The following is a 15,193-nucleotide window of genomic DNA, read 5'->3' on the forward strand; positions in this document are numbered from 1 at the left end:
CACTGGCCCCTTTTGCGGTTCTTTTTTAGCAGGCATTTTAACGTTTCTGCCTCTCAAGTGCTTAAAACAGAACCCCTCCCCCCTCCGCTCTCTGATTGGTTAAATGTAGTGTCTATATGTAACAAAGCTGTTATGTGGTTCCAAGATTGTGTTGTACAGCCTGAGCTCTGTTGTTGCACTTTGCTCAAATGTTCATTCTTTTCCCTTTTCTTAAATGTTCGTCTTTTTGAAAACTCTTCTCTATTTAATCTGTCTTTTCAGTTCTGCATGATATATAGCTGCCATGCAACTGTGAATACATAGGTCAGTGAACATGGTATCATTTGTGTACAGAACGTGTAGAGGGCCTGAACAGCAGTACGGAGCAGATTATGAAAATACAATACTTTCTTTCCTAAATAATTAGCAATAATTCCTCCTCAAAAATATCCTTTGACAGGTTTCTGCATTTATGTAGCACAATTCGTGAAGCAACCCCTTGAATGTGTATCTCAAGGAAATTATTATTAAGCTTCCCTTCGTACTGCTTTATTGAACTGCAATCATACAAACTCTTGGATTATTATATCAAAAGTAAACTTTTTAAACAAAGTTATATGTTGATCCGCACAAAAACTTGGTGCCAGGGAATTGTGTTCTTCAGAAATATTGTAAACCAGGGATGTGCAACCACCGTACCAAGTAAAACAGTTTTTTTTTTTGTTTTTTTTTTTAGAGAAGTTATTGTATCCTTGTGGGCATACAGTAAATGGCTAAGCTTGTAAAGTCTCTAACAAATGCATTATAGGAAACCATGCATATATGTAAATTGAACATACCATGTTGTTGCATATTCCTGGTAAATACAATGTAGAAGTATGAGTATACCTTTAATAAATGCCTTTTTCTCTTTATTTCTAGTTCGTCGTCACATGACTTGTCTAACTCATGGAATCAGACGAACCTGCAGCGAATTTCCGATCAGTTCAGCTCCCTGGGCAGCATGGACAGCCTAGACCATTCATCCCACAGCTACCAGCATGGACGAATCTCTCCTGCTAAGTCCAACAACAGCATCGACAACCTGGGAGGAGGCAGCGGTGGAGGCAGCAGCAGCAAGCGGGATTCAGCTTATAGCTCTTTCTCCACTAGCTCCAGCACCCCAGATTACACTTTGTCCAAGAGCAACGCAGCCTCCACTGAGAACATGCTGTATAAAGTGGGCCAGTGTGACTCAGGAAGGTATGGAAATGGGAGGCACAACCAGGGCCTGAATGAGAACAGCAGATTGGATGACAGACAGGGATATCTGCAGCTGCCGGCTAGGAATGGGGGCAGAGAAAGCCCAAGGACAGACGAACAGCCTGGATCCCGGCACTCCAGCTCAGGGAGGTCCAGCTTCGGCCCGGTGTGGCACGTCCCTGAAAAGAAGAAGAGTGCACCCTCCCCGCCACCTCCCCCCCCCCCGGTCCGCAGCGATAGCTTTGCAGCTACCAAAGTTCATGAAAAAGGTCTCCTCCCGCCTTCCTCTGAGAGATCTGCACCTCAGAACGTTCAAAAACCTCAACCGAGGGTGGCAGACGGGCCACCTGTCGAACCTGCAGACTATCAACAGAAGCTCATCCGTGGCAATGAAAGAGGACCTGATGCAAGGAGGAGCTATAACCACCCTCCCAAGAATGATTCTCCCTCTTCTTACCTATTGATGGACAGCTATAATAACAACCAGTTAAATGCTAACCGGTTGCAGTCTTTGTCAAGCACAGATGTACGGATTGGCCAACCTCCCAGTGCATATGTGGCCCATCACCAGCGGCAGTACAGTGACGAAAGCACTTTATATACCCACACTCGGTCTACTGCAGCACCAAAGCAGAGTGTTGGTAGCTATTATAGCAGCATGCAAGAGTTACCGACTGACAATTTTAATCAGCACTGTAATCAGGCCCAAGTCAGGACCTCTAGTGCTTCCTTGGCCAATCCTTCTACAGAGCAAAATATGGAGAGTGCTGGGCATAGCAGATATTACTGCGTTACAGCAAGGCAGCCAGCCCAGTCGGTCTCTCAGGCATCACTGGTGAAATTTGAAAACTGGAAAGGTAGCACAGGGACAGAGTTGGCCCAAGGACTAAGTGAAAGGAACTCTGCTGCTCCCATAAAGGTCCAGAAACCAAAATACCCTCTACCTTATCCTGAAGTACAGGGGAACAATGGATATTATTGGCTGGAGGACAGCCATGACAGGTCTCCTGCATCTGTGGAAGAGATGCCATTAGTAAAACCCGTTGTAGATGAAAGAGGAAGCCAGAAGAGTAACAATGGCAATCATTTAGAATCTCATTACATTGGCTTTACCCACAACAAACAGGATAACCTCAGGAACTGTGGTGTTGTTCAGCAGAGAAGTCAGCAAAAAGAGCCCCAGTGGCCAGAAGATGAAAGCAAGATTTGTCCACAGAAAACCCCAATGTTGCACTCCCTAGCTCAAGAGAGCAAACATTTAGCCTCCAAACAGATGGAGCCTCCAAACAGCCACAGGCAGGATGCTTTAGACCCTCTCGCCACAAAACAGCAGCGACGGAGCGACCGATATGCCACCACATTACGGAATGAAATTCAAATGAGAAGAGCCAAGCTGCAGAAAAGCAAAAGTGCGGCCACCCTGATGGGTCCCAACGAGATTGAAGAGGAAGCTGAAAGCTGGAAGGAGGCGTCGGCTGAGAACTCCACATCATCTTCAGATGGCTCCTTCTCCAACACTTACAAGGATCATCTGAAGGAAGCTCAGGCCAGAGTTCTTGGGGCTACATCTTTCAGGAGACGGGATCTGGAGCCTGTATTGCTTGAGCATCCAGCAAGCCCATCTGATACCTTGCCCTGTTACCCCACAGTGACATCATACCATCCACGTAAAGATGTCAACTCCCAGCCTGGCTTTCCTGAGGCCCAACAAAGCAAACCTATCCCTGCAGCTGCTGGTGGTGCTTCCCACAAGTCTCGCATTGGTGGCAGGAAACGCTTCACAGCTGAACAGAAAGTCAGATCCTACTCTGAGCCAGACAAGATGAACGAGGTGGGAGTGGGCAAGACCCACCATCATTCCAATAATCCTGATAAGGCCACTACTTTTGCAGATCGACGCAAATTCTTTGAGTCAACCAGCAAGCCTGCATTTCTAAAACCGGCAAACAGGCCAAACCAACAGGGCTCCTTCGATGAACAAAGTGAGGTCAGATCTTCCAGAAAACTGCACCCTAATGAGCCTGAGGAGTCTTGGTATGAGCGGAGAGCCCGTGCCGCCTCCTTTGGCTACGAAAGCTCTCTGGGAGCTCTTCACGAGGATAAAGATAACTATAGGGATATAAGCAAAAAGTACTCTGACAGGTATATGATGCTGGAACAGCAGCGGTTAGGTACTTTTGCAGAGTATGAGGCTACCTGGAATGAGCAAAGAAAGCCATCAGAAGCAAAGACCTCTGGAATGTACCACTCTGCTGACAACATCTTGGATTCAGGGGTCGAAGAGCATAGTAAACCTCAGTACGTGCATGAAAGATCCAGGTCATCTCCGTCTGCAGATTTCTATGGAAAGGTAAACTCATTTTTAAATGTTCCTATCCGTTTTAAGACATTTTATTGATTTCCTTTCGGTACTCCTTTTTAACTGAATCTCTGTGCTATTCACCTCCATTGGGATTCCAAATAATGTTTTCCTGTGGTAACAGGACACTGTGTACATTTTCAATTGCAAATGTCACAAAGGCTTCCACTGGCATCTTTCTGTTGCAGAGTACTGACTGATTCAGTTAAATTCAGAAGCTGAACTTAATATCTTGCGAGGCAGAGCCATAAAACGTATGACCTTTGTTTTGTAAGTGTTGTCAAAAGCAGCAGGAACAAAACAGAAAACTTCAAATGCAGATGGCTGTATAACGAATATGAATCTGTGTAATATCAACAGAAGTAACACTGTTGCCTTGTCCATCCCTGATTTTGAGTCTGAATTTTAATGTTTTAAACATGCAACAATGGGTCTCTGTAAAAATCGGCTGTAGTCTGTAAGTTTTTTACATCATACTGTTGTAATTATTACCCTCTATAAAAATAAAATAAATGCACTGTCTAATGTCTGAGCAACGCTATAGGGGAGTTAGACCTTCACTACCATATATCACTATCCTGAAATAATGTTGTGTACTATTATACCGATATACCATGCAAAATTAAACTGTAATTAAAATACTGCCAGGTTAGTTTGTGTGCTGAATTTTTATAATCGAAGTGTATTAATTTATACAGCATTAAAAGCCTCAATTTTGTGCCCCCACAAGTGCAACAAACTGGTGCACAGTGGCCTAAAAGAGAAGCCAGTGAAAATACACAGCGTGCCTCCTTCACAGTCCACATAGGTTAACTGGAAATTGGGTTTAACTGACCCTTTTATTAAAACATGGGAATCTATTTGTAGATAACCTATCACTTGCAGATATACGTGTCTGCAGTTTGCAAGATGGAAACTGTACATTTTGCAATATTCCATCCAGATTGACAGACAACGTGACTAATTAAAATAACAACACATTCAGGCTTAGTCAAACATTAATCCAAGTTGGTAAATGTTGACACACCCAGTGAACAAGGAATAGGTGTAGTTGCAAAATACAACTTCTCACTCGATCAACTGTACTGAATGAGAATTGTGTTACATTGCATATTTTATTTTTCTTTATGCAAAGGCAGACCAAATCCTCAAGAAAGAGGTTTCATAATAAAAGGTTGTCTTTCAGTTTAAAGCGCTCGGTCTGTTACAGATTATTTTATGTTGTAAATCTTCTTTTTTTTTTTTTTCCCCCCCAGAACGTTGTTGTGCAAGCAAAGAAGAAAGCTGAAAATTCTCAAACAGACCAAAAACTTCCTGGGGCTAAAAGCACAGATTGCAACATTTCTGTAGCAAGGTAAGGAAACGGAAGATAAAAGTATTCTTTTGCACGGTATGCCATTTCAGAAACATCTTTTAAATTGATAGCTACAATTCTTTGTCAAAGCCCTTTTAGAATTTTATGTTGCGTGTTTCCAATATTATGAGAGTTATGCTTCTATGTGTAAGATAATGCATTAAGAAGAATCTGTTGGGTACAGTTCATAAAAAGAAAAATAAATTGTATTGTGTCCTATAGACTTGTATCTTTTGCAAGTTTTCATTTAGTTAGTAGTATTTCTATTTTAAAGGGAGTTGAATGTGACTGCTTGTGTTTCTTAATATTTATAATACAGAGTTGCAGTTTTTAAACCAAAATATAGTTTTAGCATTCTTATTGCAGATTTTGCGAATTTGCTTGACTATTTTAATCCCAGCGATGCTGGTTAATTTGGTTAGAAAGCTGGTACTTGAGAATCCACAGAGTGTCTGAAAATAATTTTCATCTGATATTCTCTGAGAACTTTTTACTACAGCTCAGTTTGCCATGTAGCTTGTGTCTAAAATACTGATGAATTACTGAGTAGGTGGATCGTGGTTTTTATGACTGCATTCATTAGTATCTCCTAACAATGGGTTACAGTGTGAGAATAATACACCTACGCTGGCAATTTGTTTTTGCTTGTGCAGAACAATCGTGTCTTTTATAACCGGGTAATCCATGCCAATCACATGACTGAGAACCAGCTGTAAAAACAGTTTTTCATATAGAAAGTGTTTGGTGGTATTAGGCCATAGGGTGTAGGTACGACTGGTAGACAGAAGGCACTGTATCAGTAATGCACAGGTGGATCTGCCCTTATTGTAGAATCAACATTGATTATTTAAAACTGTGGCAGTCTTTAGTTTAGAAAGCCAAAATGAACCCTTTCATTACTTAGGCTCAGAAAATCCCTGGTAACTAAATATATTATAAAAAAAAGAAAAGAAAATGTATTTAATTTTGTATTTAAAATTGTAGGAACTAAAATAATAATAAAAAAAATATCTTATGATTTTAAGTGTAAATATATGATGTAGGTATCAAATGCGTAACCTTGATGCAGAAACATAGCATCACTTATTGAGTGTTTTAACTTTTATTTGTACTGTCCCTTGTTGCTCTACACACAAAACTCATGATGAGGCTGGCATGGATACCATTTGAACTTGCCATTGATAAAATAGTCAGCAGCTGACTTTACAGTATGCTGTTCATCTTTATTCTTATTAAACTTTATTTTAATCAGCTAAACCGTTTATATACTGAGTTTCAGTCTTCTGATTTAAATTCTTCTCTGTATAGATGCATTACTTTTGAAGTTATTGTCTTCATGTTTGGTACACAGCTGTATTCTATGATTCATTCAGTCAAGTTCATTACAGGTGATGTCCACTGAAAATAGCTGCCACATTTTTTTAACTACTGGCCATATCAATAGCCTTACATTTGGAAAACATGTTTACTGCAAATTGACACCTGCTAGAATTTCAAATGTTTAGTACTAGATGTCTATTTTAAATTCGTTGATGTATTAACCGAATATAGGATTCAGTTCTAATAAACTGACACTGAAGAACGCCTTGTTACAAACATAAAAAGCCTTTTTTGTCTTTGTCTGCAGTTAAATTATGCATGTGGCTAACTGGTTTCCAAGGTCCTGAAACAAGTATGTGGTCTGAAGTTCTTGCTTTCCCATTAACCCTGGAATTCAACAGATGGCAATAGCGGGCTGGGCTTGATGATGTGTGGGTTTTACAGCTGCTGTTCATTAAAGCTGGCACAATGTATCCCCTTAGAAATGCTGTTTAGATCATTTTGGCTTCTTTCATATTCTGTACTATTATTATATACCTACTTGTACATTTGTGGTGTGATGCAAAACTTTTGGCCATAGCTGTCAGTTAAACTTTTCTTTGAAAACTACATTCTAGTTATCTCTAAAACAGTTACAAAACTTCCAAACCTCATAAATAATCAAAATGTTACTTTTTTTTTTCTCCTTAACAAAACATTTCTTTAAAATAGTCCTTGTGACCATCAACTTTAAAAATGATCACAATTATGTTAAATCTTGTTTTAATTTTGTCTTTGTAGTTAATGGTTCTTTCTCTCACTTGTACACACACACAAACATTTATTTATTTTCTCTACCTTTTGCTCTTGGGCTCAAAATCGCATGGCACAGACGTCATAATCACAAAATAAAAAGATCTTCTCCCAAACCGCTAGCCTGATTGAAACAAACCCAATGCCACATATGACCGTAGTGTGGTTGTTTTTAAAGGATGTTAAATTGAAGTTGCTACAATAAATAAACATGGCAGCCACGTTGGATGACATCAACATACAAAACTGGCTTAAAAAAACGTTGTCTCTGAAACCACTAGTTCGATTGAACTAAAAATTGGCACACATGATCCTAGTGTGGTTGTCTTTAAACGTTGTTCAAGGGAGGTTGCTATAATTAAAAACATGGCCGCCACGTTGGATGACATTATCAACTTACAAAACTGGCTAATAACTTCTTGTAGAGTACAGGTAGGGCCATGGTTACTATGGAACATGTACAGTAACCTGTGTATGTGCTATCAAAAAATGTCATTGCCCGTGACCTTTGACTACTTCTAAAGGTCAAATGTAAAACTGGCTTATAACTCCTGAGAGAGTGCACATAGGGTCATGGTTACTATGTAAAAATGCCATTCTGTACTGTTTGCTAAAGTGTTCAGTACTAGTACTGGTACTGACATTCTGTATTATTTGCCAACGTGTTTGGTAGCGCTACTGACATTCTGCGCTATTTGCTAAAGTGTTTGGTACTGCTCCTGGTACTGGTATTGGAAGCTGGCAACTGTTGTTGTTGTCTTCTTCTTCTTCGAATGTTTCCAATACTGAAAAAGGTTACACAAGTCTACAGATCTGAAAGGGCTAAATGTATGTGCACTGTCTGGTATTTAAATATGTATCATGCACATAAAACATTAATATGTGTTTTTTTTAATTATTTTCTTCTAAATCGTTACACTAAAAAGACCTGGGTATTTTACCCGTGCAGACCTCTTTATATATATATATATATATACATACACACACACACACACACACACGCACGCAGAGTATATAAAAGTAATAAAGTCTTCAGTGATCTGTGCTCGTTTGATTTTATAGCCTTTTCTAACACATTTATTTACAGATACAAGAGAATGTATCATACTCCCTTGGGAGGATACAAAATAAATAAGTAAATCCAAACTCACAGTTGTTGAAGGCACTGACAATTATGCCATGAAGAGCTGTTAGAAACATCAGTTATCTGATACATTTTGCCGGCTTCCGCACTAGGCATGCACAAAGACATTAGGGCGGAGCACTGTGATTCTCAATGAAAGGAGAAGGCAGCACAGTGCTGCAGCTTGTGGGAGGTGTGATGATAGCAATACATCCATATTTAATGACGTTCTGAACACTCAGGCTGTAGTTAACATGCTTTTCTTGGGAGTGATGCTGGCTCTCAGTAACATTCAGATTTTGCAGACAGGAGGACTTACTGCTGTCTTTTACTTCAGTCCTGTTTTATTGAAGTTCAGCCAGGTATGTTGTTCTAGCCATTTTTTACAGATTTTTGTAACTAGAATGGGGAGGTTCTGAGATCTCATTTGAACTGGAAGCAAATCAAGTTCCATGCAATGGTGTGGCAGCCCGAAGGATATCTGTTATGTTATACTCAGGGGTGGAAAGCAACAGAGCAGAAATACTTCTTTACACTACTTAAGTATTTGTTTTTGAGATCTGTACTTAGTTTTTTGGATACTTGTACTTTTACTCAAGTAATTTTGTTTAGAAAATATTGTTCTTTTTACTCCATTACATTTCCCAGAAGCATCTCGTTACTCGTTCTTTCAGCACACTGACTCTTGTGCTGGCCGGGTAAATCAGAGCTGCATGTACAGTGTCTGCTTGCTTTGATGATGACATAGTATGTTGATGCCCAGCCAGAGACTGTTTTTGATTATTAAAATAACCAATCAACAAACACAACGTTTAGCTTTGGAGGATACATTAGTAGTTTAGAAGAGTAACAGGAATCTACAAGCAGTTTCAAAACATGATTTCATATTTTTAACATTAGAGTTGTTTCATGAATTGTTTTTTATTTATGCATAAAGGTTGTGACCAAAATTAATTCCTGATTTGAGATTTAAATTAAGCATTTGAGCCCGAAGGAGCTGGCTTAATCATGTGGTCATGCCCGCTTTGTGCAGTTACATGCCCGAGCCAATGGTGAGAAGGCTCCTGAGGGCTCAAATGCTACTAGAATATGGATATGTTTAAACAAAATTTAAAAAAAAAAAAGTTTTTCTAATAGTTTTATCCTGATTTTATGTAGAACTAGTTTTTGTTGCTAAGCGTTTATTCTATGTGTAATGCGGATTTCTCAAAAAAAGTATCCGTGGTCTGTTCAGGCTTTTAATCCAGTTGCAGCATAACTAACAGTTTAATACAGTACCGTGTTTAATTAAATATTCTACTCACATGCAGATGTTTGTACCCTGTTTGGTGAAATGTTTGTTATAGATGATAATTTTTTCTTTAATTTTTTTAAAAATTTAAACTAGGATTTGAGTGCATATTTGTACTGCCAGCTAAATGTCAGTGTTTACTGTTAGGCTACCTTTTAAATGTGTTATTGGTAACTGTGATGTTGTGTTCATAAAGCTTATTCAGAGTGCTCTCAGAAAACAGGTACCATGTCTGTGTTGCTTGTGATTAGTTGAAATAAAGTTATTGAATGTCAGTCTGCATCCATTTGCTTTATAACTTGTGAATAAAGTAGTTGCTATAGCCGCTGATTACACTATGTAACACAATTTTTGTTCCTGGGTAGTAAGTGTTATTTCCTAATTGCTTATGCCTCAAAAGTATAGAAAATGGCTATTATTTCCCACAAACTTTGCTTTTGTGACCAGGACAGTAATATTTTGAAATGTACCTATTTCCAATGAGAAAACGGTCTTCGTTCACATAAAGTCAGAAAAAAACAACATATGAATCCAGATTAACATGTATTTATACTAAAGTAATGCAAAAATGACTACAAAAGATTTAGAAGTGAGTAGTTTTTCGGGATTTACGATTATACTGTAAATCATTTTCACGAATCAGACCCCAAATGTAGTCTCCCATCATGTTCTCGTTATACTGTCCTTGGTAGCGGCATTCAAAGTCCAGTATATCCTGGTGGAAGCGCTCGCCTTGCTCCTCCGAGTACGCTCCCATGTTCTCCTTGAATTTATCAAGATGAGCATCAAGGATATGGACTTTGAGGGACATCCTACAGCCCATTGTGCCGTAGTTCTTCACCAGAGTCTCAACCAGCTCCACATAGTTTTCGGCCTTGTGATTGCCCAGGAAGCCCCGAACCACTTTCTCCTTACTAGTGAGCTTCTTGGGGAATTCATTGCACTCCAGTGGTGGCATCAGCACCTTCCGGGGGTCCACCAGCTCCCACTTGACGTTGTTCCTCCCCACAGAGAACTCTGTCCGCTGTGGCCAGTCCGGCCTGTGGTAGTGCGCCTTGGTGTCCCTGCTGTCCCAAAGGCAAAGATAGCAGGGAAACTTGGTAAAACAGCCTTGGAGACCCATCAGGAATGCTACCATTGCAGCCTCTTGATGCCATCTCAGAAAAATGCAGATATGTATCCACTTAGGCAGCTGGAATTAAACTGAACTGGTGGGCTTAAGGCCCCTGTATTTATACGACTATTTATATTACTGGAAAGTTCTAGAAAGTTCTAGAAGTTACTCCAAGTTTACTCAGCACTGAATCTATCTGGAATGTTCTGGAAAATAGGTACATTTCAAAATATCACTGTCCTGGTCACAAAAGCAAAGTCTGTGGGGAATAATAGCCATTTTCTATACTTTTGAGGCATAAGCAATTAGGAAATAACACTTACTACCCAGGAACCAAAAAAAAAAAAAAAAAAATTGTTACACGGTGTTGACACTATTTTCAATTGAGTTTAAAAAAAACAAAAATACCCAAACTTTTTTTGCTGTTCTAAATTGAAATAGATACAGTAAGGACAGCTAGGAAGTAGGCATTGACAGACTGTGTCAGTGTGTGTGTACAGTAATAATGGAGATTTTCTTCCATCAAGTAGTATTATTAAGAACCAGTGAACATAAAAGTTGTCTTGCACTTTTTTTTTTGTATAATCTGTCTACAGGTTCTCTGTTGCCTTTTCTATACATATAACACATTTCAAATCACCAGCTTTAAACTATAATTGGTATTTTTCAGATAAGATCATCTGTATGATTTCTATTTCTCAATATTTAACATTAAACACATTTGTATGACTAGAAAAACCCTGCATGTGATCTGATTTTAAATGAAATGTCTATTAACCGGTTGAACTGACGCTATCTGTACACACACATGTATTGTTTATGTGGGGAGTGTCAGCTGGCTGTGTCTTGTAATGTAAATTAATCTGAACCCCTTTATGACCTTAATGTTTGTGTGCGGCCTATTTCAACGTGATTGGTGTGTTCTTCTTCTGCCACTTTTCATCTGAGAGTTGCAAATATATACAAGAGAAAACTCTCACCTTCACCAGCAGAATGGCAATGAACTAAACATTTCCTCCCTTAGTTAACACTGATCAGGTAAACTGAAAGTTCCATGTTCAGTGACCAAACCTCTTAGAAACTGAAGCAAATTTCCTCCCACTGGAAAATTCCAAACACAGTAAAACCGCTTTGGGTGGGAAAAAAACATCAGCAATACAATTCACATTACAAAATCTTGGCATGATCTATAGGTTCTATCTGAACTGCTTTTGGCTGTAGCGGTGTGGTAAGGTTAAACTAGAAAGTTTAGCATTTAAACTAGAAAGGAAGGGGGGAGAAATCAACAAAAAAACAGAAGGGAGACCGCATCAAAACAAGAACAACAACACAGGTAAGACAACCATTAAATGTATTTATCTAAATGCTAGAAGTATCAGAAACAAAATTCTAGAACTTGAAGCTACTGCACTAACAGGTAACTATGATGTGATAGGTGTTACAGAAACGTGGTTATCTGAGAGTGATGGGGACGAATATAATATTTGTGGGTATACACTGTATAGGAAAGACAGGCAGGACAGAAGAGGAGGAGGGGTAGCGCTATACATAAGAAACAGTCTTGAAGCCCAGGTGTTAAACCTGGACAAAGAAAATAAAACCGAATCAATATGGGTCAGAATAACAGACAAAAATTCAAAAGGCATAATAATAGGAGCATGCTATAGACCGCCAGATTCAGACGGTGAGCACAATAATCTGTTATACAATGACATTAGAAATGTGTGTAGCAAAGGAGAAGCCATACTAATGGGGGATTTCAACTTCCCCCAAATAAAATGGGAAAACCCGGTGGGTAGCGCGAAGGATGAAATAGAAATGGTGGAAATGACAAATGACTGCTTCCTAACACAATTTGTGAAGGCACCCACTAGAGGGGAGGCATGCCTTGATTTAGTCTTTTCAAATAACGAAGATAGAATAACTAAAACAGAGGTCAGAGAACCACTGGCAAACTCAGACCACAACATGGTCTCATTTGAAGTGTTTTTTAAATCCCCAAAAGTAATGACTAAAGCTAAGGTTTACAATTTTAGAAAAGCAAACTATGAAGGTATGAAACAGAGACTAACAGAAGTAGATTGGAGTAAAATAGAGAAAACACCCACAGAAGAAGGATGGTTGTTCTTCAAAAATGTAGTACTAGAGGCGCAAAACAATTATATCCCTAAAGTAGACAAATCTAAATGTAAAACTAAATTGCCAAAATGGTTTAATAGATCAATTAAAAAAAAATATTCAGCGAAAAAAGGCACTTTACAGAGCATTAAAAAAGGACCAAAAAGAAAGTACGCAGAAAGAGTACACAGAACTGCAAACGCAAGTCAAAAAGGAAGTTAGAAAGGCCAAGAGAGAAATAGAAATGAACATTGCTAAGGGAGCTAAAACCAATTCCAAAATGTTTTTCCAATATTACAACAGCAAGAGAACATTCAAAGAGGAGATTAAATGTTTAAGAGATACAAATGGCAAAATCGTAGAGGAAGAAAAAAAAATAGCAAATATGTTAAATGATTACTTTTCACAAGTTTTTACAAAGGAAGATACTGACAACATGCCCCACATGTCATCCAGTTCCTATCCAGTTTTAAATAACTTTAGCATAACTGAGGCAGAAGTGTTAAAGGGACTAGGAGCTCTTAAAATAAACAAATCCCCTGGGCCGGATGAGATCCTCCCAGTAGTACTCAAAGAAATGAAAGAAGTAATTTACAAACCGCTAACCAAGATCATGCAGCAGTCTCTTGACACAGGGGTGGTACCGACAGACTGGAAAATTGCAAACGTAATACCGATCCACAAAAAGGGAAACAAAACTGAACCAGGTAACTACAGACCAGTAAGCCTGACTTCTATTATATGCAAACTTATGGAAACTATAATAAGATCCAAAATGGAAAATTACCTATATGGTAACAGGGTACTGGGAGACAGTCAACATGGTTTTAGGAAAGGGAGATCGTGCCTAACTAACTTGCTTGATTTTTTTGAGGATGCAACATCGATAATGGATAATTGCAAAGCATATGACATGGTTTATTTAGATTTCCAGAAAGCTTTTGACAAAGTCCCGCACAAAAGATTAATTCTCAAACTGAACGCAGTTGGGATTCAAGGAAACACATGTACATGGATTAGGGAGTGGTTAACATGTAGAAAACAGAAAGTACTGATTAGAGGAAAAACCTCAGAATGGAGTGTGGTAACCAGCGGTGTACCACAGGGATCAGTATTAGGTCCTCTGCTATTCCTAATCTACATTAATGATTTAGATTCTGGTATAGTAAGCAAACTTGTTAAATTTGCAGACGACACAAAAGTAGGAGGAGTGGCAAACACTGTTGCAGCAGCAAAGGTCATTCAAAATGATCTAGACAAGATTCAGAACTGGGCAGACACATGGCAAATGACATTTAATAGAGAAAAGTGTAAGGTACTGCACGCAGGAAATAAAAATGTACATTATAAATATCATATGGGAGATATTGAAATTGGAGAAGGAATCTATGAAAAAGACCTAAGAGTTTTTGTTGACTCAGAAATGTCTTCATCTAGACAATGTGGGGAAGCTATAAAAAAGGCTAACAAGATGCTCGGATACATTGTGAAAAGTGTTGAATTTAAATCAAGGGAAGTAATGTTAAAACTGTACAATGCACTAGTAAGACCTCATCTTGAATATTGTGTTCAGTTCTGGTCACCTCGCTATAAAAAAGATATTGCTGCTCTAGAAAGAGTGCAAAGAAGAGCGACCAGAATTATTCTGGGCTTAAAAGGCATGTCATATGCAGACAGGCTAAAAGAATTGAATCTGTTCAGTCTTGAACAAAGAAGACTACGTGGCGACCTAATTCAAGCATTCAAAATTCTAAAAGGTATTGACAGTGTCGACCCAAGGGACTTTTTCAGCCTGAAAAAAGAAACAAGGACCAGGGGTCACAAATGGAGTTTAGAAAAAGGGGCATTCAGAACAGAAAATAGGAGACACTTTTTTACACAGAGAATTGTGAGGGTCTGGAATCAACTCCCCAGTAATGTTGTTGAAGCTGACACCCTGGGATCCTTCAAGAAGCTGCTTGATGAGATTTTGGGATCAATAAGCTACTAACACCCAAACGAGCAAGATGGGCCGAATGGCCTCCTCTCGTTTGTAAACTTTCTTATGTTCTTATGTTCTTAAGGTTCTTTATTGTTGATACTCTATATTGATAATTTCATTTTACAGAAGGGGTGGATTTATCGTAACTTAAAAATGTATATATTCGTACTTTTTGGCTCCATTAAGAAAAAAAAGGCAAAAAATGTAATAATATAACTTTGAGAAGCTTTTAACATTTCTTGTTTAAACCGTAAATGTTTTACACTTTAGTGAGCACAGTCACATCAGTTTAAACATGCAATAAGCAGCCCTTTCCAAATGAATGTTTATGTCTGTTGTACAGTAAAATGTCTGGAAAACTACTGCGTTGAAGCTGCTCTGTATGGGTTCCACACTGTAGGCTGTTTCCAGTTTACCCTTAACTGGTATATGTTAAGAGATTGTGATCACTATGGTACAGAGGCGCTACTTTTAAGCATTTGGAGAGGTCCTGTATACTGTAAACTAGTGATGAGCCTGA

The 15,193-nt window shown here is 38.8% G+C and overlaps 1 protein-coding gene across 2 annotated transcripts in view; it reads left to right on the forward strand.

The window, feature by feature from the left end:
* shroom2a (shroom family member 2a) overlaps positions 1–15,193 on the forward strand; it is an 84,370-nt gene that overhangs the window by 60,044 nt on the left and 9,133 nt on the right. For both annotated transcript variants that reach the window (XM_041259154.1, XM_041259153.1), the window contains 2 exons: positions 901–3,571; positions 4,837–4,934. In XM_041259154.1, the coding sequence (XP_041115088.1) occupies positions 901–3,571; positions 4,837–4,934 (2,769 nt within the window). The remainder of the gene's footprint in view (positions 1–900; positions 3,572–4,836; positions 4,935–15,193) is intronic.

Source organism: Polyodon spathula, chromosome 9 (assembly GCF_017654505.1).
Source record: "Polyodon spathula isolate WHYD16114869_AA chromosome 9, ASM1765450v1, whole genome shotgun sequence".
Classification (NCBI taxonomy): Eukaryota; Metazoa; Chordata; class Actinopteri; order Acipenseriformes; family Polyodontidae; genus Polyodon; species Polyodon spathula.